The sequence below is a fragment of the Ambystoma mexicanum genome, chromosome 13, assembly GCF_040938575.1.
Source record: "Ambystoma mexicanum isolate Mex_15411 chromosome 13, UKY_AmexF1_1, whole genome shotgun sequence".
Lineage (NCBI taxonomy): Eukaryota > Metazoa > Chordata > Amphibia > Caudata > Ambystomatidae > Ambystoma > Ambystoma mexicanum.
The window spans coordinates 533,373,883-533,397,179 of record NC_090938.1 but is presented as its reverse complement, the minus strand read 5'-3'; the positions used below and the strand labels follow the sequence as shown (position 1 = coordinate 533,397,179).

Sequence of the window (23,297 nt, the reverse complement as noted above, 5' to 3'; positions counted from 1 at the left end):
TCAATCAGGGTTTGGGAATTATCTGCGTGTGTTTACAATTGTAAGTCAGACATGATGCAAAGACGCATTGCCAAATGGTGGACAAATAGGATGTAAAAGACTGGGATGAGCCCTGGAGGACACCAAGGAGACAGGGTTACAACTAGGAGGTAAACAAGGAGGGTCACACATTTGGACTAGTTTGGCAATAAAGGTAATCGATTTGGGAATGGTTCTTCAAATTCAAAGCTATTCCAGACATCCCAGCAGAGTACCATTGTTGACAGTGTAAATAGCAGCAGATGGGTTTAAATGGATCAGTGTGCGGAAGCTGCCATTATGGATTGCCAGTTTCAAGCCAAACCAGGGAAGCACAGATTCAATAAATCTACTTGGTGAAATACAACTTCAAGAGGGTTTTGAAGTGAGTGGTTCTGCACAAGGGTATTCATTTGGAAGTGGATAACCTTTTTCAGTATTTTAAAAACGGTGTGAGAGAATGGAGATTTGGTAGAGGTTTTGACAGTATGCGATCTCCATGACTTTTTTTTTTCCACAGGGGACATTATTCTGCCAGTTAAAGATCCTTGGAGACCACCACACTTATGAGGAATGAGTCAATCGGGGATAGAAGGGTAGGAGCAAAAGTGTGTTCAGATCCTTCAGAATGTTTGCAAAACAAATAGCCACTGGGGTATGAGAGAATCAGTTGCTACAGTTATGTGTTTTATGAGATACCAAGTGTCAAATTCAGTATCATACACACACGATACCTGAGCAAGCCGTTGACCTCATCCACAATGTGGCGTAGTTTGTAGTAGGCATCCGTGGGAGGCAACTTTAGCTCCAGGATCAGACGGTCGATTTTGTTGATGCAGACAGTCACAGCTAAACGTTCCTGCACTGCATGCTTGATCAGTCGCTCTGTGTTAAGCATCACCTGCACAGAGTAAAAATTAAGTGGCGTGAAGCAACATCTCTCAGACTTTCATAGGAGCACCTTGTCCAGTTCAAATATTGGAAGCTTGGGGGTGGAGTGCTGAAGCTATAAAATAGTGCACAGAGTACCCCCTCCCCCTTTTGCCCCACACCCCCCAGAGGCATCCCCTTGTCCTGACCCCAACAAGTGCACAAAACAAAGCTAGAGTAGAAACATCTCCATAAAGTGCCCTACTCTCCCACTGGGGTTGGCGCCTTCAGTCGGCACACACAAGACATTTGCCTAAGGCAGCAAAACTGAGGGCATAGAGCTGGCACAGAAAACAATATAAGCAATATAAGCAAACCTAGTACTGAGCACCTCAGTCGTTTATGACTGTGCTAAATTTGAGCTCAAAGGAGTGAGAAAGACAGCAGAATGATACAACAGGACAAAAGGCAGGATGGAAGAACCAAACCAGTGAAAACAGTGAGAAGAGCATGTGAGGGATATCGGTGTGTAGGAGAAAAGGTGAATAGTTGGGTGGTAGAAGGAAGGATTTAAAGAACAATGAAGACGTTTTAAAGGCAGAAAATATGCATGAGAGAGAAAGAAAATATGCCAGAGAGAAATTAAGAATGCACAAGAGAAATAAAGAATGAGAAAGAAAGCATGCATGAAAGCAAGCAAGAATGCAAGATGGAAATGATTCCAGAAATAATGAAGGAAATACGTAGGAGAAAAAGATTTGGAAAAAGAAAGAATCAAACTATAAGAAAAAATAAATAAAGAATTCGAGAATAAGAGTGTTTGGGAAAGTTTTCATTTCTGTATCAACTTCCCTTAACCTTGGAGAGCCCCAGCTCTTTTGCTGGACTTTGGGCTTTTTAAATTTTACTCCTGAGTGAGTGGGACTTTCCCCCCACTCCCTTCATATGTTTTTCCGATGAGGAATTTTTGGTTTCTTGCTGTTTAATGGAGTCTGGTAAACTCCATAGGCATCTGCTTTTTGCATGGTGACACACAGCACCTTTTGTGCAGTGCCATACAGAGGTCCCTTGGACTTCTCGTAATGTTTAAATACATTTTCTTGGTTGAACTACTGTTCCCAAGATGACTAAAGGTAAGATGACTTCTGTCTTACCTTTTCTTTTGTGGGTCCAGCACACACCACCCTATGTGGAGTGCTGGGCGGGTTACAAAGTAGCTTCTTATCCCACTTCTCATAATTTTTTGTTACACTAACTTGAATGGCTCGTGGCAGTAGTTTCTTTTTACTACCTGTGTGCCATGTATCTGCAGGCTGATTTCTTGGGTGCAGTAAAGCACCCAAAGGTGACCATTTTACCCAAAATGGCCCCCGTCCTCTTTTTTCACCATTTGTTAGCTAGTTCCTTCTGGGCTTTTACTCTGTTGCTTGAACCAGGTTTGAGTGCTTTGTGCATTTGGCCTTCGGCGGGCTCCAGCCCTGAAGCCTGCCCAGGTTCCAGTGTGCCTCGAAAGGCAGGAAGTGAGGGAGGGTCCGGAAATGTCCCTGTCCTTTATCTCTAGGTGTGCCCGAGTGAAACCGGTTCTGATTGACCAGCTGGCTGTCCGGGAGGACAGCCACCCTGCTGGGTGATCAGCCCTAGGGCTGTGAATGAATGGGAACTTGCTTAAGAGGCAAGGTTTTTGGGACTAGATTCGACCACTGGAGGACAACATCCGACGAAGAAGACAGCACCCCCCTGGACCGGGAAGTTCCCGGTGAAGCCCTGCAGCTGTGCTGACCCAGTTTTTGTTTTGACCGACAAGGGACGACTTCCTCCCTTGGGCTGGTGAGACCCACTAGCTTTGAGACAAGCTTCAGTCTGGCATAACCCCCCCCCCCCACGACTTGCTGTGACTTTCCAATGCTGCAGAATCCCAATACCCGGGGACCCCTGACCATCATTGAGTGCATTGTCTTCAGAAGTGCGAAACCAGCCAACATTTCGTGGGCATCCAGCGGACCTCACAGAAGCAGGAAATCTTCATCCAGAGTCCCCTCACCAGAGGCCAGCACCGAGGGATCAAGTAACTTCGAACCAAAGCTGTTTGCTTTTCTTTGGCAATGAGAGAAAGGCACCAAAACCACAAAAGGTAGCTGAATCAAGCAGAATCCATTGCTGCAGAGTCCCTCTCTCGAGTACTGCCACAGAAACCAACCAGATGTCCTCCCTTTCATCACCACAACCAAGGACCAGGAACAAGGGTCTGCTACACTGCAACAAGAAGGCATCCAGCTGGAACAAATGAATCAATTCTTAGGTATTGTGGGGCTTGGGGTACATCTACCTTTTGCCATTTGTGGTGCTTCCTAGCTTGGGGAGTTGGGATGTAGATCCCAATTCTCCCTCCCCATTCATTAAAAGGGTACTTTTCCCTATCTAAAAAAAACAAAAAAAAGGGAACGATTATGTGCGGAAAGGGGAAGGGGCTGGTGAGGTCCCAACAACAGTTTACGTGTATGTGCCATTTGTTTTTGATTTTTTTCCCCATTGTGGCTTAATTTGCAAAAGGTGGGAGAGCTATGGAAATAATGTTGAATTCTTATTTGGATCTTATGTTAGACCAGAGACTTGGCTGATCGATTCTGGTAGAAATGCCAGAAACAAATTAACAAAATAGAATATGAACAGTTTAGTATAGCTTTACAGTAAGGATGTAATGTCCCAAGCAACAAAAGGCCAGCATTTTCCATCAGGAAAACTGGACAGAACACCGATTAGCTCGAAAGTATTCAATTAGAGAAGAAAATAGTAATTACCCCCTCTGCTGCATCGATGAACAGAACCACGCCATCTGAGATGCGGAAGCCAGCTGTAATCTCATCAGAAAAGTTTACGTGACCTACAAATTAGAATTTAAAATAAATAAAAACAGACATGGGATATATCCTCCACCTTCAATGAGTTGTTCACATTTAATTTGTTTTTAACCTTCAAGCAACCAAAAAAGTATGAGCACGAAGCAGATGCTGCTTTTTAAAACCATGTCAGCTTGTGCACTCTTAGGTTCGAGGTTTCTAGAGTCACTCTCCACATTAGGTCAAGCACTGAGAAGTCGATGTCTTACCCTCTGTAGATGGATCAGACTTCCATGTAACGGGACATACTCAAGAGACTAGAAAGAGTTCCAGGTCTGTGTGAAAGTGTTTGAGCCCGTGAAAGCAATACGGTCTGTCAAATAGCCTCTGACAATGTGCTGGATTTATTGACTTGTTGAGCAAACATCATTTAGTAGACACAACAGTGTTGCTAGATAAACAAGAAAGAAGAGGCAATACAAGAAGTGATCGTTCTCAGCCCATTTAGGATTAAGGGTTAGTGGTACATACCTGGGGTATCCATGATATTGAAGAGATAGGATTTATCTTTCGTGTCCGGCAGCACCATAGTTACTGGTGTGCTCTTCATTCCGACCCCCCTCTGGAGAAAATTAGGTATTAACAAGTTACAGACGTCTGGTTTACAATCCAGGTCACTAATGGCTTGGTCAGAGATTGAGCTCTAAAATGCAAGGTATTCTTGAGATGGCAGACAGCGAATCAGCAGGTGCATGCCCATCTAAGTGGCCCTGCAATCTTACCTCACAGGCATGTACTTAAAGCAAGGGGCACACAGCATGTCTCCCATGATTTTCAATTCTACCAGTTACATTCAGCGACAGTCAACCTATTACTTTGGTCATCACAAACATTAATTTGATCATTAAAGGGGAACACTTGTGCCCAAATTGGACAATGTATGTACACCACACAATACAATTAAATTATGAAAAAGCTGGGGGTCAGGGTTTGAATGAGTTGGAGAGGTGTACAGTGCAAGCTAAATAAGGGAGCATGGATGGGAGTTTCTAGTTACACTGAGGTAAAAGAAGGTTGGTACAAAACAAAAGGATTAGGCAAAGGGTCAGCAATATAAAGGGAAAACGCACATACCTCCTGCTCGGTCAAGAGTATGTCAGTGTAGCAGAGCTGCAAAACAAAAAAACAAGTGAGAATTTCTCAAAGCAATCCCCCTCAAAATGTGCAACCATCACAAGATCCACATGCCCCAAAGCACTCTGGAAACAAATAACCATTACCCACAACTTCTGTTATTCTGTGGGGGGTGGTTTTAGATAGTGTGATCATCCCGTATAAAAACTACAGTAATCCCCTTAATACATGGTCACTGCCTACAACAGAATGGAAAGAGATTATCCCCTAGGAGGATTTGCATTCGGATGATAAGAGACCACCAAAGCGCCCATGCTTGCTCTTTAATACATGGCCTGCACATTGGGTAGTACAGTCCACCGCTACCGGGGCAGGTTGATTATGTAAAGCGGAACGGTCAAGCTCCTACCCACACTGGTGCTGAAGAAGATGTGCTGTGATGTGTTGTGCTGTAGGGAGTTAGTGAGCCACCATGGCCTGCACATTCCACAAAACATCTATACAACCTACCGTTGCCGCAAAATGTGCTTTTGTGGGCTCAACTGGAACCCCCAATGCTTAGCACAGCAACTACAGTGCATTATTTAACAGTTGAACAAAACAAAGTACTTCACTTGGCCCTTGCAGAGCAACGTGCTGACTTGCATGGAAACATAGCATTGAATGGTACGTGGGGCAGCTGGTCATCTAGTCATCGCACTTCTAGACCTAGTACTTTTGAAAAACAATGGCTACATAATCTCCATTTTTGGAATCGATCCGTTTCACCTATGTGTCTATACAAGGCTTTAGTGGTGAATCAAGGTTATTCGTCCACTCTCCCAAAGAGAGCTCTCATGGGGGGCACCCACTTTGCTCACCCACAACCCACCCAATCGATGGGGAGATTCCTTGATAGGCAGATCCTTAATTTTCCCTGTTCTCTAAGTCACAATAATACGAGAGTTTGAACTCGTGTAAGGACTTGAAACTTTTGGGACTGGCAGCTGTGGTTTCTGATGCTCTGTGTGAAGGGGGCTCGTTTGGAGGTAGGAGAGGCTGCAGCACCCCACTATCGTTTAGAGGCAGAGATACAGAAAAAGTCCATGTTGAACCAAGAGAGAAGCCTGCAGAACCAGAAAAGTATGGGACCCTCCATCTGGGAGGTGCGGCGAGACAAGAAAGAGCGTATGCGAGGCATGGCATGGAGAGCCATGGAACGCACACAACCCTGCCGGTTGTTAGGGAGATTTATCATTTTATGCTTCATCCCCTCTCCTAGTGAGACTCCCAGCACTTTTTGCTGGACTTCTGGACCTTTTTCTTTATATCCTGAATGTGTGGAGCCTTTTTCCACTCATTCATTCTTATGAGCGCTACCTTTTGGAACTCTGTTCACTGTGCTTTACTTTTCTATGGAGTCTACTTTCCTCCATATCTCTTAAGGCATCTATATTTTACTTTTGCAGCACACAGCTCCTTATGTGAAGTGTTGCTGGGAACCCTTTGGGTTCAACTTTGAGATTCTTACCTTATCCTTAAATTCTGTAGATGCTTGAGAGATTGACACAAACCACCTTATGTGGAGTGCCAAGAGGATACTTAGTATCCCCCTTCTCTCTGCCCCTGTAGTCACATAGACAACCTTCCAGTTATGCCTGGTGGCAGTGGACATGTTCGACCAACTATTGTGCTATGTTGTACTGCAGACTGTATTCACAGTCCCAGTTGTGCACAATAGGGGCACCCAAGTACTAACATTGTTGTTCTTTGTTAGCTCTTCTTCTAAGGGGAGGTCTGTGCGAGTGTTTGGCTTTGGCAGGAACCCTTGGGTGTCCCTGCCTAGGCTCCAGTGTGTCTGGGCAGGCAAGAAGGGATGGAAGAGTTTTTCACTCCCCTGCTCTTTGTCTGCCTAAGTGCCAGGATGGAACTAGCTCCCACTGGGGGTCTGATGGTCCCGATTGGACAGCCACCCGCCCCTTTCTGTAAACTGCTGAGAGAGATTGCAGAGGAGTGTGTGCTGAAACTGAATAAAAGGTGAAGTTCCGGAGGTGAAATGGAAGTCGACCACTGGAAACTGAAGTAACCAAAGAAAAAGACTACCAGATACACCTGCAGACCCTTTCCAATACCGTAAAGTGACCAACGCTGTCCTGACCCTTTTTTCTATGCGACAGAGGAACTCTGAAGAGGACTCCTCCTTCCCTTTACTACAATCTGAGCCATCTCCCCCCCCCCCCCCCCCGAGGTGCTGTGGCATTCCAGAGCTGCAAACCGCTGAATATCAGGGGACCTCTGACGCAATCTTAGTGCATCGTCTTGCCAAGGCTGAATCCGCTCCAGGTGAACCTCCAGAGACACAATCCAACTCATCCAAGACTCCTCAGCAGAGTGCAGGACTCCAGGAATTGAAGATTGACCGAGCAAATCATGTCAGTGCTGCAGAAAAGGCGCCAAAACCACAGACTGGCCAGAGAAGCTGAAAATCCATGCCATAGGTCCTCTAGACTACTACTGAGAGAGACAGCAACCATTGTCCTGCCTTTCGCCCCAAGACCAAGGAATTCGGAATACAGGTCCAACGCTGCCACATCAAGGAGAATCCAGCCACAAACATTTCTTCAAACCAAAGTTACTGTGGGGAAAAAGGTATTGCTTACCTTAATTCGAAAAGTCGCTTCATGGCATTGGAGTGCACAAAGAGGTGTCCAGGGCATCCCCCTCTTACCTCCGACCCAAGCGGCTGCTTGTGTCCTTTTAGCGAATCCTTTAACATGTTCTCCAACATTGGTTTGATCCTCTTGTATCTTTAAGACTATAGACAAGAAAATATCCACAGGAGCTTGATGTTCTGCTGCTTGACAAGACTTTGAGCCTTTCCGAACTGCCTTTTAGCTAGGGTTACGTTTTGGACTTTAAAAGCCTTGCTGTGCAAAGAAACTGCCTCTAGAAACTTAAGCTCTGCTAGTATTACACTAACCAACTATTTTCCTTCCTAAAAGCCATTGGGTCTCTTTACGAGTTTGGCGGTAGCCGTGCCGGTAAAACTCGTGAAATTACCGCCACCCAGCAATGGGGACATACGGGGGCATTCCGACCTCGGCGGACCGGGTCCGTCCCCATTGCCGGGTGCCGGTATTCATTACTCCCCATTCCCATTTGAGCCTCTATAGGGCTCAATGGGAATGGGGAGGTTGGATGCATCAGCACCATTCATGAATGGTGCCGGTGCATCAGACGAGACCTGGCAGGCAGAAAGGCATCCGCGAGTACAACTCGTCGGATGCCAGTCCGGTAGTAACGGTGCCGGTAGCTTACCGGCACCATTACTACCGGACCGGCAAACTTATAATGAGGCCCATTATCTTATGTGTTTTTGCTAACTAAATACAATTACTATATATCTTTGTGTGCGCGCGCAAGTGCACGTTATTACCAATAATATGGTAGGAACTGTCAGTGTCAAAAGCTGCAACAATTGTAACTGCAAGCAAACTCAAACTAAGCAGTGGCATTTGAAAAGTATCTACAAGTATTCTAATGTGTTTACGTTTAATGTGCTGAGTATTTAAAAGTATATCTTGGGTCAATATAATACATCCATATTTTAATATATATTTATGTGTGTGTTTCTTTGATTTGCATTACTAACTAGGTTCAGTGTACTTACCTACAGCTCACATCTTCCGCTTATGATAAGCCTGACTCTACCAATGTTCCATGAGTAGTATGGACTGATACTAAGAGTTGAGGGATCTACAAACTGTTGGGGAGATTTATCATTTTTATGCTTCACCCCCTCTCCTAGTGAGAGACCCCCCGCCCCCATCAATTTTTGCTTGACTTATGGACCTTTTTGTTTCAACCCTGAACGAGTGGAGCCTTTCTCCTCTCATTCATTCTTGTGGGCTCTGTCTTTTGGAACTATATTCTTTGTATTCCACCCTTAGTATGGAGTCTGTCTGCTCCATAGCTCTTAAAGGAATCTGTGTTTTACTACTGCAGCACAGCGCCTTATAAGCAGTGTTGCTGGGGACCCTTCGGATCCTACGATTATTGTTCTGTATCTTCTAGTAACTACAATTCTTTAAATACTAAGTATCTCCCCAAAACTCTATAGTCTGAGAGATTGGCGCACACACCACCTTCGGTGGAGTGCCAAAAGGGATACCTAGTATCCCCCTTCTCTCTGCTCCTGTGACATTTTTTTCAGAGACAGACAATCACCTAGTTATGGCTGGTGGCAGTGGATATATTCTACCAAATATTGCCTATGTGCATTTATGTCCGCAGGCCAAGTCCATAGCCTCGGTAGTGCACAATAGGGGCACCCAAGTACCACCTTGGGGCCTCCCTTCTTTTTTCACCATTACTAGCGTGATTGTTCTTTGTTAGCGCTTCTTCTATCATTCGGGAGTGTGTCTCTCTCTGTGTCTCTCTGTGATCCCCGCCTAGGCTCCAGAGTGTTTGGGCAGGCAAGAAGTAGGGGAAGAGTTTTCCACCCCTGTGTCATTTGTCTGCCAGAGTGCCTGAATAGGTCCAGCTCCCACAGGGGCAAACGCTCTGTTAGGTAAGGTTTTCACAGAACTGGTAAATCTTCCTGACCGGGTCAATCCCAGAACTTTTTGCTTTACTAGTGGGATATTTTTCCTTAATACCTCAGTGATTCTGAACCTTTTTCCACACTCACCTAATCTTTAACTCTTTTTATGGGTGTACTTTGTTTGACTCTCCATAGTGTGTCTTTTTAAAGTAATCCTCTTTAACAACTTATTGGCAATAAATGCATGTTGTTGCTGGGTTGCCCTAGGGGCTCCCCTTTTAACTTTCTTTTGCTAACCTTGAGAGAACTACAGTTCCCAAGGTCAGAAATGATCTTTGGATCCCTTTTACATTTTATTTTGTGAAGCCAGCACACCCCACCTTATGTGGAGTGCTGGGGAGATACAAGGTATCCTCTTTCAGACTAAAACTAACAATTCTGTTCCAGGGACAAGCTTACCTTCAATGGCTGGTGCCGTGATACCTTGTATTAATTTGGTGCACCTTTACCGCAGGCTGTGTTCAAAGCTGCAGCAAAGGCACCCAAGGGTGCTCATTTGACCAAAACGGCCCAGTCTTCTTTTTTTGCCATTTTAGTGTTTGTCCTTTCTTATTCCTTCCCCTGACATCCAGGGTGGGAAATTCCTTTGTGTGATTTTTATCTTCAGCGGGAGTCCCCTGGAATCCCCACCCAGGCTCCAGTCTGTCGGTGAGGGCAGCAAGCGAGGGAGGAGTCCAAAACTCCACAGCCCTTTGTCTTCCCCCTTACCTGTACGTGTACAAATCCCAGGGCGGGGCTGGCTGTCTTGTTTGGACAACCAGACCGCCCCTTCTTGTAAAATGCAGGGAGAGAATGCAGAAGTTCTGTTGTAATTCCCGATGAATACTGCAAACCTGGAAGCTGAAGAAAAGTCAACCACTGTGACTAAAACCGTGGAGGATGATGAAGGAAAAGCGGCGGAGACGATTTCCAGTGACCGGAGAGCCTGCTGTGTAACAAGAGCCTGCTGCAGCCTTTCCTTCCAATCGACCTGGGGACTCCGAAAACGACAACCCAGAGCCTGGTGAGACCCACTAGACTCAAGAAAGACCTGCATTTTGAGCCATCCACGCGTTGCTGCGACCTTGCGTTGCAGCAATACCCTGGGACCTCGAGCCACTGTCTACCGAAATCCCGAATCTCGCAGAAAATCCAGAGACCCGAATCGAGTCCGAAAAGTCCCCTCAACAGAGTGCTGGACCTTTGCAACAATGAGAATTCAACCGCAATTTTCTGTCTTCTTCTGTGCTCCTTGAAAAGGCGCCAAATCCGCAGAACTGCATTCACCCACGAGGAAAACCTGGCCTAGAGTCTTCTTCATTGATCCCTGCTGCAAAGTTCCTTCTGAGGTCTTGTTTTCAGTCACAACGACAAGGAATCCACTGACTGGGTATTTGGCTGCAGACCCTGAAGTCCTCCTGCTGCAAAATCTCTTTCAATGTTGAGGTACTATGTTGACTCTGGTATGTACTTACCTTAAGTCTGTTAGGATTTCTGTGTAACTGTGGGTTGTTTTCTGTGATGGGGAGGCCTCTCATCCAGTGCACCCAGTCCTACTGCTAGAATCCTGCTAGGGTGTCTTCTGCGAAGCCCCTGGAACCTCTTCTAACTCAGAAGTAAAGTACTCACCTGTTTGCCCTGTCTTCCTGAGGTGCTCTGACTTTTGCTACTTAAGAACCTAACCTGACACTGCCGGTTGGTCACTAGATCCTAGTGAACCCCCCCACCCCCCCTTTTGCCACTGAGGAGAACATTCGTGCTCCAAGAATAAGGGAAAGACTTAAGGGATTGGGCCTTTTGCCTAGAAAAGAATATAAGTGTTCAAAACTGACTTACTTGTATAAGAGTTGGTTGGTAACTGTAAGAGTAAACAGTTACAAAAGTTCTTACTTACCTTGGATGTGTGATGCACTATTATTAAAAGTATGGTTATCATATTTTCCTTCCTTGGAGACTGTTTTGCCATTCTAATAGAAAGTAGATGTGAAGGTATATTACTCACCTGTGATTAGGTTGTTCCTCTTCCCAAAAGTAATTTGTTGGTTTCACCAGATTATTCCTGCAGGATAATTGCATGAGTGTCCCCCAACTGGGTATTGCTTCCCCTGACTTGCTGCTAGCCTGTCCAGAATAAGTCTGTAATACGTTGTTGCCTACCTAGAATAACTGAGTCATTCCGTAAAGTGTAACATTGGGTTTTGCTTTCCCTGTGCTGTTCAGACAGGCACAAAAAGAGTCTATGGTTCTAACTGTCCCTTACAAGTCATATGTAAGTTCCTTGTATAGCTGGGAAAGATCTAACCTGGACTTCATTGTGAGATTAAAAAAGTATGTGGGTTTTACTTACCTTGAGTTTGCTGTGTCCCATCCAAAAATAAGTTACCCGAGTTACTGCTTATCTCTATCTGTGTTTGTTTCACTGATCTCAAAAGCACCTGTAATTGAATATTACATCCTTAGGTTTTACTCACCTAGTATAAATGTGTGTTATCACAAAAGTAGTTATAGGTTTTTACTGTACCTAGAATAGGTGTTTCACTATTCACCCAAAAGTATATTGTCCAGTTGACTGATTATGTGATTTGTACTGACAGTAACTGTACAACTGGTAGGGTCTCTACTGCCTTTGCATTACTGAATTTAATTGTGACAGTAACCATTGGTTTTTACGCCACAACAATAGGCGTGACCTATACTGAATGTGTATGAAAAGGTTTTGACTTCTGAAGAACTACTGTAAGGTATTTCAAATAAGGTTTATACTTGGGTCTGTGTACCTTCAAGTATAGTACAAATAGAAAAATAGATAGACTACCCCTCTCTATAGTCCCTTGATGGGCATCTGGCAGGTAAATCATACAGCTACTTTCTTATTTGGTAGAGTATACCTCTCTTAACAAATACACCTTATTTGCAATTTACACATTATTTCTTTACTTCAATATTTTAAAAACACATAGAAAAAAACATTTCATCACTTTATTACATGTGCACTGATCATTCAAAAAACGTTTGGCCTTATACCGTAACAATTCATCTGAATATGTTGCCAGTGTGCATCAATAATTATCTCTTATAACCAAATAAATATTTTTTGGTACTTTTTCCTTTTTTATAAAACCTGTTAGGGGTATCCAAATGATTAACATTGCATTCAGAGCAAAACATTATTTTATGTTGCCAAAGAGTTTAGGAAACAAATTGATGTTTCCTGGCTGGTCGACATATGTTTCGGCCTCTATTGTATGTACTGCACCATCTCGAGTGCTGCCAATCAGTTCAGTGTTTGGGCCATCTTCAGGACAAGACAATTTGTTCAAGGAAATCAATCCAAACCCCCATTTGGTAGATCTTCTGATCTAAAATGACAAGTAAAAACTGCTTTACTTTTAAAGCACTTATTAAAACAATGTGATGTTTAAATAACGGTGTATTAGAGGTGATGTCTCTTATATAATTTGGATATTCCGACACAATTACTGTCCTGACGTCCACGTTTTTGAATAAGGGACGTCTGAAAAAAAGACCTTGCGTGATATTGGTCTTGGCTTCAGGGGCTTATAGACTACCTGAAATGACAGCAAGTGTCTTTGCTTTACTCATTTTCTATGGGTACCTGCTAAATTAGGTCCATAGTATTTTATTCGATGTTATACACTTGCTTGTTGGAAGTCCAGTGGATTAATTCAACATGGATTGCACCCTGGATCTGGGTTGGTTATTGAGTGACATATGGAGTATCGATTCCACTTTGAACACACCTGTCATGCATGCTGGACGTGGTCCTACCTCCTACGCTCGTAGAACAGCTAGACCGTTCTATTCCAAATGGCGGTTGTTCGACACGTTGCCGGGAAAACGACGTTTGCACTTTTCACGTCGCTAACTCACGTGTATTCTGCTTCGTCACGTGAACTACGGCATTACGTATTTAAGCAGCGTGGAAACTTCACTCGCTGCTTCTGATCGAATCATTTGGCGTTGTGTAGCTGAACCTCCGGTCTGCATCCTTGCAGGTTACTACAGCTACCTTTTTGGCCTTCTATAGCGTGTTTTCCGCCACACGCTGATTCCTGGAGCTGTTTGGTTGCGTGTAAATCCACACGTTGTCTTCAAACGCGGCCGGCCTGCGTGAATCCTGTTCGCGTGTAATTCCACACGCGCACGCTATCTTCAAACGCGGCTGGCCTGGGCTGCGTGAATCCTGCTCGCGTGTAAATCCACACGCGCACGCTATCTTCAAACGCGGCTGGCCTGGGCTGCGTGAATCCTGTTCGCGTGTAAATCCACACGCGCACGCTATCTTCAAGCGCTGCTGGCCTGGACTGCGTGAATCCTGCTCGCGTGTAAATCCACACGCGCACGCTATCTTCAAGCGCTGCTGGCCTGGACTGCGTGAATCCTGCTCGCGTGTAAATCCACACGCGCACGCTATCTTCAAGCGCTGCTGGCCTGGACTGCGTGAATCCTGCTCGCGTGTAAATCCACACGCGCACGCTATCTTCAAGCGCTGCTAGCCTGGACTGCGTGAATCCTGCTCGCGTGTAAATCCACATGCGCACACTATCTTCAAGCGCTGCTGGCCTGGACTGCGTGAATCCTGCTCGCGTGTAAATCCACACGCATATGTTGTCTTCAAGCGCTGCTGGCCTGGACTGCCTGAATCCTAATCGCGTGTAAATCCACACGCACACGCTCTTTTCTTCGCGGCTGTCCAGAACCGCGTGTACTTTGTTTATACCTTAAAAGGAGCGCTATTTCCAACTCCTGCACCTGTGTTATTAACAGGGGGATTGATTCATTTCTATACTTTACACTACGTGGGAAGGAAACTTTTCAAGGATAATTGGAAGGTGACAGTGAACAGTACTTTGGACGCTATCCTGTGGTGCATCAACCCGGTATCTAGCGTGAGCCTCGTTCCGTTCGGGATAAGTCTCCCTTACTAATCTTCCCTTCCTTGTCGTTTGTTCTACCTTGGATTCCGCAAGAGACTCTGCTGGATTCATCTGCCCTAGACTCAAGGTCAGTGTGTGCATTCATTCCATCATACCCAGGTTGGGGTAGTTATTCATGATACTTTATTTTGTTCTAGGCTGACTTCTTATACCTTACCCACGCCCTTTCCAGTGATCCATCGCTCTGCCTGTTTTACCAGTCAGAGAGTTGTATCATTTGGAAGGTCTTAACTTGACTTCACAACTATCAAAACGCGTGAACAGGGATCCGGAAGACCCTACCACCTGTATCCTTTTAAGTACCGTATCCTTTTCAGTTAATACTTTGGTGCTTTCTGACAACACCCTTACAGTCACGAGAAATTCTGAGAGAAAGGATGTTTAATATCCTTTTCCCTCTTGGCTGCATGTTTCATTAATACATTGGGAACATTTCTTGAATCCTTGTTGGTTTAAATGCTGTGTCTCTTAGTGGCAGCCCCAGCACTTGATGTGCGCTTGCTTCCGTCCGTGCCAATCGTTAAAATGTTAATACACATCCCCTCATGATGGATTATGCTAAACCTATTTCCTTACCGTAGTTTCAGAGCGCTGCCATTTGGATGCATCTGCTATCTCGCCGTGCAACTCATCGCCTAGCTACAGAGGTGGAGTATGTTTCTGTCCCCTCTTGTAAGGTTTCCGGTCACGTGACTAGCAAACACTGTCACGTGATCGGGTTTTTGTTCTAAACTGATTTTAAATGCGGATACTATGATATAATAACATTATTGTTCCTCAATAATTTCCACTGCGGAACTACTATCTGCCGACTATCTTACATATTTTTCCACAGCGTCTTTGATCACTATTACCGTATACCTCTGTGTATAGGTGTAGTTTAGTTGCCTTCTTACGTTCAAATGTCACTTTATGATGGTCTTCATTTCTGTACTTGTTTTAGTGTAGCTTACTTTGATGTATGTCAAATCTGGTTTAGTTGGTTGGTTATTCTTCTGATTTCACAGCTAATACCGTATTGTTTAGTGTAAATGGATACGGTGCCTCGACCTTATACTCAGTTTAGGCTAATCTGTAGACATAAATTGCCTATTTACACCGGGAAGATCTTAGACTTGGATTTTTGTGAATTTACATGTTGGTATAATTTATACTTGAGAGATCACTTCGAGATCATGTTCATTATTTGAGGTACTTAGTCTGCTTGGGACAATATATGTGTCTCCTCAGCATCGTTTCACTATTATGGAGCCCGCAGCGATATGTGTGCGATTATGTGTCCATATTGTGGAGCAGGTATTTACTTTCCCCTGCTGAATCTGCATATCTAAGTCCAAAGAGTGGTGCTGAATGGTGGACATATAGTGATAATAATACTTAGATGTTGGACATTCTATTAGGGGGGAGTGGTATTCAGATAAAAGCATTCCAATCAACCGATACATTGAGTCCATATTTCACTGTAGCCAAGTCATATAGTCATCTTTGCTCGCATATTTGTAAAATCAGGTCTCTATTACCACCTCTGGGGGATTGTTTGATGACTTGAAGTATAGTGTGTTTTTTTTTTATAATTGTGATTTCATATAATGTGTTAGTGCTCATTTACCACTAGATCTATCTGGGCCTACTTGTATTTAAATACACCCTTTATTTTCACATATATAGTGTTTCAGTGTTTCTTTGGACCATTTGTATTACAATTTCATTTGTACTGATTCTACAGCCCTCGCTCCCTCCTAAGATAAGCCTGGCCGCTCTGTCTATGCTACCATGTACTCAGGTGGTACAGCTTTATACTAAGAGTGGAGTCTTGTACTGCCTCAGTTGAATGGTTTTACTAAGCTCTTAGTTGTACTTCAGAGAAACTGTCCTAACACGCCCCTTTCTGAAAAATGCTGAGAGAGATTGCAGAGGAGTGTGTTGGAACTGTATGAGGCTTGGGGTAACAAGAAAATCAACCATTGGAAAATGAAGTGACCGAAGAAGATGACCAGAGATGCCTGCAGACCCTTCGCAACACTGAGAAACAACCACTGCTGTCCTGACCCTGTTTTCTGAACAACAGAGGAGCTCTGAAGAGGACCACTCCTTCCCTTTGGCTGGTGGGAACAACCAGTACCAAGACGAACTTTGAAACAATCCATCTCCCGAGGTCCTAGGAGCTTTCAGAGCTGCAGAACCCCAGTACCAAGAGACCTGCTGCCCATTTCAAGTGCACCATTGTGGAAAGGCCAAATCCGTCCAAATCTTTGCTGAACAAGTAAGCACACTACAAAGATCTGATCCATCTCGCCCAGACCCCCTCTCCAGAGTGCGGGACTGCAGGAAGCGAAGAAGATTGACTGGGTGATCCTTGTCCTTTGTTGGTGCTGCAGAAAAGGCACCAAAACTGCAGAGTGAATCAAGAAGTTGCTGAAAGTCATGCCACTGGTCCTCCCTTGAGACTGCTGCTGAGAGATCCCGTCCATTGGCCTGCCTTCTGTCACCAGACCAAGGAAGAGGTCGGGTCCAGAGCTGCAACATCACAGAGCATCCAGCATGAACATTTTCTTCTAACCTAAGGTACTGTGGGGGGAAAAAGGTATTGCTTACCTGATTCCAAGAAGTAGCTCCAGAGCTTTGAAGTGCACGTAGAGGTTTCCAGGGCAACCTGCTCTTACCTCCGATACAAGCCGCTGCTTGCGTCCCCTTTTCGAGTCTATTTTTTGGTCTCCTTTGTTAGTTAATTTGCTGCTTCAATAACTCTAGACACTGGAAGAAATCCACAGGAACTCTTCACTATTCTCCGATTGTCAAGACTTTCAAGCCCTGCCTTTAGCTAGGGTTGCGTTTTTGGACTTCGTCTCTAGAACCTTGAACTAAGCTCATGCTACACTAACTAACCATTTTACTCCCTTGAAATGACTTTTCTATATGTGTTTGCAGAGTAAATGTACTACTGTATAAACAGCTGAAAACCGCATGAGTGCGCAATAGTCAATAATACGATAACATTGTCTTTTTCCTTTCCAATGTTGCTACAAATGTAACCGCGAACAAACACAAAAGTGAAAGTGCCCTTTGAAGCGTATTATCAAGTATTCCTGTGTTCTAACGTAAACGTCTGAAGTATTTTAAGCAATTCTAGTGTAAACATAATATATACTTTTTACATAATTATAAGTGCTTCTTTGTTGTGCCTGTCTAGCTAAGATTCAGTGTACTTACCTACAACTCATATCTTCCTCTTAAAATAAGCCTGACTGCTCTGCCACTCTACCAAGGTCCTTGTTAGGGAGAATTCTCATTTCTGTGCTAATCCCCTACAACCTTAAACACCCCCAGCTCTTTTGCTGGACTTTAAGAGTTTGAATATTTATCCTGGAGTTAGCGAGACCCTTTTCTCACTCTCTCATGTATTTTTGATCTGATTTGTACTCTGTTTGTTTTTGAAGTGTGACAAACTCCAAAGGCATCTACTTTTTGTTTTGTGACACACAGGACCTTCAGTGCAGTGTCACAGAGAAGTCCTTTGGATTTCTCCTAAGGTTTAAATACCTTCTCTTGCGTGAACTGCTGTTCCCAAGAGTAGTAAAGTGAAATTGACTTTACTTACCTTTTGCCATTATAGGTCCAGCACATCCTATTTTATGTTGAGTGCTGGGGGGGGGTTACTTAATATCCCCTTTATCCCACGTTGTTATGTAACATTTTGTTGCTCTCACTACATTTAATGGCTGGTGTGAGTGGTTTAATTTTCCTACCATTGTGAATTTTTACCGCAGGCTGAATCCTCAGCTGCAGTATAGCACCCATGGGTGGCATTGTATCAAAATGGCACGGTTCGCCATTTCTATTTTGTGAGGTCTTTCTTGGGTTTTACTGTGCACGCCAAACCAGGTATAACCCCGTTTATCCCTGTTAGGGAGAATTCTCACAAATGTGCCAATTCCCTTCACCTTAGAGACCCCCAGCAACTTTGCTCGATTTTGAGGACTTGATTTTTTTACCTGGGGAGAGTGTGAGCCTTTTTTCCCCACTCACTCATGTATTTTGATGTGTATTTTACTTGTGTTCTTTGATTACGGGGTTTTAGATAACTCCATAGGCATCATCTTTTCATGTGTGTCACACAGCACCCTCAGTGCAGTGACACAGGGAAGCCTGTTTAGGCTATCCCAAGGTTTAAATACCTTCTCTGGGATAAACTACTGTTTCCCAGAGAAAGTAAAGTTAAATTGACTTCACTAGTCTTTTTAAATTCCTAGACCCAGCACAGACGATCTTCCAAAATTGCGCTGGAGGGGTTACCTAGTATCCCCCATGTCTAGAAACTCATGTAGCAGTTAAATGCTACCCTTTCCTCTCGAAATGGCTGGTGGCAGTGGTTTTACAACGAAATACCATGATTTTTCCCCGACCGCGAATACACCAGCAGCATTAAATCACGGGAGCTGTGTTTTTCAAGATGGTGCCTGAGCGGGTCCCGGTCTTTTTTTTGCCATTTCTTTTTGGAAAGGTCCTTCTAGAGTTTGTCTCTGCACGCAAAACTAGGTTTGGTCCCTTTGTTTCTATGTTTTTGGCGTGCTTCAGGACTGAAGACCGCCTCTGGCGCCTGAGTGACTGGGGTGGACAGGAAGTGAGGGAGGTGCCCGAAACCCCCTGTGCTTAGTCTGCTAGGAGACCCAAATGCACTCTGCCGTGATTGGCTGGCTGACTCCGACTGTCTGGCAAGGACAGCCACCTTCTGGGTGAGTGGCAGCTAGGCTGGAATGAATGGGAGAAAACTGTTTAAAAGGCGAGTCTCTTGGCTTGGAAGACAGAGTCGACCACTGGAACGAAAGAACCGAAGACGAGCTGGAAGAGAAAACACACGAGGCGCGCCGATTCTCACGAAGTTAACACGTTTGCAAAAAACGGAACTAAGGCTACGGGCGCTGTGCGTCCTATTTAGAACATCCTGTGACGTTGTCCTCGACGGAGGCCCTCGAGGGACATGGATGCGGCACCATCGACGCAGGACACCCTCTGGCGAAAACGTTTCCGAAGTGCACAGCTGTGGACATTACATGTCAAAGATGTGGAATGTGTTGGAGGACACAATCCATTCGAAAATGAGGATATTCTCGCATTGATAGTCAACTAGCAATTCAAGAGCAGCAGTTCCCGACGGCCTCACTAACTTAATCCTAAAGAACAACCCAGACCAGTGGGCTTTGTTCACAAAGGTTATGTTTGATGCCATCAAAGCATCTAAAAAGATTCCTGCCTCATGGACAACGTCAATTGTGGTACCTATCTTTAAGAAGGGCGATAGATCTGTTCCAGTCAACTACAGGCATATCGCCCTTCTTGACATCATTGGAAAATTGTTTGCAGCACTGGCTCCTTAAGCATCTGAACAGGTGGAGTATGGACACAAGACATTATGACAATTGGCAGGCTGGTTTCATTAAGGGGATAGGCACAACCCTAAACCTCTTCCTAATCAATCTCCTGAAGAACAGAGTAAAGTCAAAAGGTAAAACCTACATCTATTTAGCCTCTATGGACCTGTCTCAGGCATTCGACACTGTGGATCGAACTATACTATGGACACAATTAAAGGCATGGGGTTGTCCACAGGATCTGAGAGAGGCCATTAGGCAATTGCATACCGACACATGCTTTAGAGTAAGATTGGACAATTCTGGTAATCTAACTGCATCAATTCAAACAGATAAAAGATTAAAACAGGGCTGTTGTCTAGCACCAGCCACATTCAATCTATATATCTCGGATATAGAATCTGCATTTAAAAACATGAGATGCTTTCCACCAAGTCTTGCAGGAACACAGGTTCACAGAATATTGTATGCAGATCTGGTGCTTATGGATCAGACCCATATTGGTCTACAGCGTCAGCTTGATGCTTTGATCACCTATGTTTCTGAAAATGGCTTGCGGATAAACACAGCAACATTGAGAAAGGATTCCGTAAATCTCAGAAATTACTTACTTGGGACTGTCCATAAATGTGAGCAACACTGATGCTCAGAGAAGAAAACTTGAGGAGCAAAATTAAAAATGTTTCCACTCAGGCAAGGCGGATTACATTTCTCTCGTACCCGTACTGGATTTTTAGTGGATGGAGGTGTTGCCGATCCTGACAGACGGTGCAGAAGCTTCATTCTCACTCTCCTGGAACATTTGGCAGAGATTAGAGGGAACCTTTTGGAGGAATCTACTCTCCCTCCCGAAATCAACACCAACGGCGATAATTAGGATAGAACTCGGCCTGAAGTCTAAGCGGTTACAGTTTGGAAGACGTTGGCGTTTTTTCGCATGTGCTTACAACCACCGACGGAAGGGAGGTTTACAGCTATAAATAGTGCCTTAACGCTCGGAGAGGAAGATCGCCTTGTGGACTGGAGTACCACGTGTAGGGGAATTCTGGAGCCCTTGTGCTTGACAGAAGAACTGCTTCTGAGGAACCTGGATGTTAGGCAAGATTGTGTGCAGTACCTTTGGGAGACTACAGCAACCTTGACCTCCTGGCAATAGGAGCCCAAACTTTGGTAGAAGTTTGTACTACACAGATTGGTAGTGTGGCTGAGCACCCAGGCTCATCTCAAGAGGGGGTGAATGTGAGCAGTAGTGTTCTTACACAGAGGTCTACAGTGACAAGTATTCAAATAAACTCTTACACTCAAGGTTTCTTGATTAAACAATTATTAATTTAATTGTCAGTTGAATAAGCCTTCTTCAGAAAGGGCAATATATAAGTAACACACAAATACCCACTCTTAGTTTCTCTAAATCAGCAGGTACTCATTTGTTTCCTACACCCCGAGGAGACTTAAATAACTAGGACACAGAGGACATCAATATAATTACTGGTGCATTTAGAGCAATACTGAGTTGGCGTCAAAGAAAAGGGTTTAAGAATAAAACAAGAGGTCACGCAAATATTCTGAAGCAGTTAAGTACTTTTGAACCCCCAATGCAATGTAAATTAACCTTTTCCTGGAGGAAAGGTAAAACACAAAAGTCAGAGGTAACAAGAGTCTTTCAGGGAGCCAGGCAAGCCAACGTAATTGGACAATAGTCTAGGTGTACTGAAGCCCTTCTTGCAGGTAAGTAAAAGTCTTGCACAATGTTTTAAAAATCTTTGTAGAAAAAGTAGAATCAATGTTGGCCCACAAGCTGGGAGGGTTGTGATGCGCAAAGCTGCAAGCAACTCTGCCAAGGCAACCAAGACGCGTCTCAACCGAGACAAGAGGTAAGTCCTCCCAGTTTTACAGTACCTTTGGTTAGAAGAAATGGTTCCAGCTGGCTTATGTTCCTATACAGCTCTGCAGATCCTGTTGTTCTTGGGCCTCAGTCGTGGGGACAAGAGGGAGGACGTCTGGGGACTCCTGCATTGGGAAGGTCAGCAGCAGCAAAGAGCAAACTTCACTTCAGCAGCACTTTGCGGTTTCAGCTGCACGCGTCTCAGCAAACAGCACCACTGCGGTTCTCGGCTACAACTATTGACTTTCCTCGCACCTAGGGTCCAGCACTCTGTTGAGGTGGCTCAGGCTTGGTCAGTCCTGCTTCATGGGAGTCCGGAGGATCTTCCACAAGCTTGGATCCGACTTAAAAGCAATTAACTCAATCTGGTGTTCCTCTCCCTGGCAGTTCGGTTCCAGCCAGCCAGTTCTGAGAGGCTGTCCAGACGAGTTTGCTTTGGGGTTCATTGATCCCACCCACCCAAGGGGAGAAGCCATCCTTGCAGGGCTTCTCTAGTTGAGGCGAATTCTGAGCTTCAGCACAGCAGCAGGGCTTCACCGGGCAAACCAACAGTCCAGGAGTTGCAGCAGGTCGTCTCTTCCAAGTTCTTCTTTGGATTCCTTCGTCCAGTGGTCGACTCTGCCTTCCAAGCCAAAAAGCCTTGCCTTTTATGCAGGTTTCTCCCATTCATTCCAGCCTCCGTCAATCACACATGCAGGGTGGCTGTCCTCCAAGGACAGCCTGCCGGCCAACCACCTTTGGGTGCTTTCCTGTAACCAAGGGGATTGAACACAGGGGTCGGGAACCTCCCTCACTTCCTGCCCCTGCCAGACGTCTTGGAGACAGAGGCGGGCTTCACTCATGAATCTCACCAAAGACAAAACGAACAAAGGGACCAAACCTGGTTTGGCACGCAGAGTAAATCTCATGAAGGACCTTTTCAACAAGAAATGGCGAAAAAAGAAGACGGGGTCATTTTGACAAAATGGGCACCCGTGGGTGCCTTAGTGTAGCTGCGAATGCAGCCCGCAGTAAAAACACACAATGGTAGTAAAAAGTAAACCACTGCCAACAGCCATTAATTGTGGCAAGCATAACATAAAATGTTACATGAGAAACTAGACAAAGGGGATACCAAGTAACCCCTCCAGCACCCTATGGTAAGATAGTGTGTGCTGGGTCTACAAAGTTACAAAATGTAAGTAAAGTCAATTTCACTTCACTGCTCTTGGAAATAGTGGTTTTACCAAGAGAAGGTATTTAAACCTTTGGGAAATCTGGAAGACTTCCTTTGCGTCACTGCACTGAAGGTGCTGTGTGCCACAATGTAAAGATGATGCCTATGGAGTTTGTCACACTCCAAAGTCAAAAGAAACAGAGTCCAAATCACAGAAAAATTGTCTTGCTCTCTCCAGGTTAAAAAGTCATAAGTCGATCAAAAGTGCTGGGGGTCTCTAAGGTAGAAGGGAATCAGCAAATTTCAGAGAATTCCCCCAACACTTCATTCAGTGCATTAAAGAGTTTTGTAAAGTGATTGATTTTATTATTAATGATTTTGTTTGTTTGTCCTTTGGGTGTTTTGGCGGAAAGGTTTAGTTTGCAAACCAAATGCTGAATACATTTATTTTTTAGATATTTTAAAAAAAAACGACTGCTTTTGTCTTGGGGACAGAACACAGAGCTCTA

The 23,297-nt window shown here is 44.6% G+C and overlaps 1 protein-coding gene across 1 annotated transcript in view; it reads right to left on the bottom strand.

The window, feature by feature from the left end:
- EFTUD2 (elongation factor Tu GTP binding domain containing 2) overlaps positions 1 to 23,297 on the bottom strand; it is a 511,582-nt gene that overhangs the window by 374,788 nt on the left and 113,497 nt on the right. Inside the window, exons 7-10 of the mRNA XM_069634260.1 lie at positions 4,860 to 4,895; positions 4,257 to 4,347; positions 3,687 to 3,769; positions 753 to 919 (exon numbers count right to left, since the gene is read on the bottom strand). Of these exons, the coding sequence (XP_069490361.1) occupies positions 753 to 919; positions 3,687 to 3,769; positions 4,257 to 4,347; positions 4,860 to 4,895 (377 nt within the window). The remainder of the gene's footprint in view (positions 1 to 752; positions 920 to 3,686; positions 3,770 to 4,256; positions 4,348 to 4,859; positions 4,896 to 23,297) is intronic.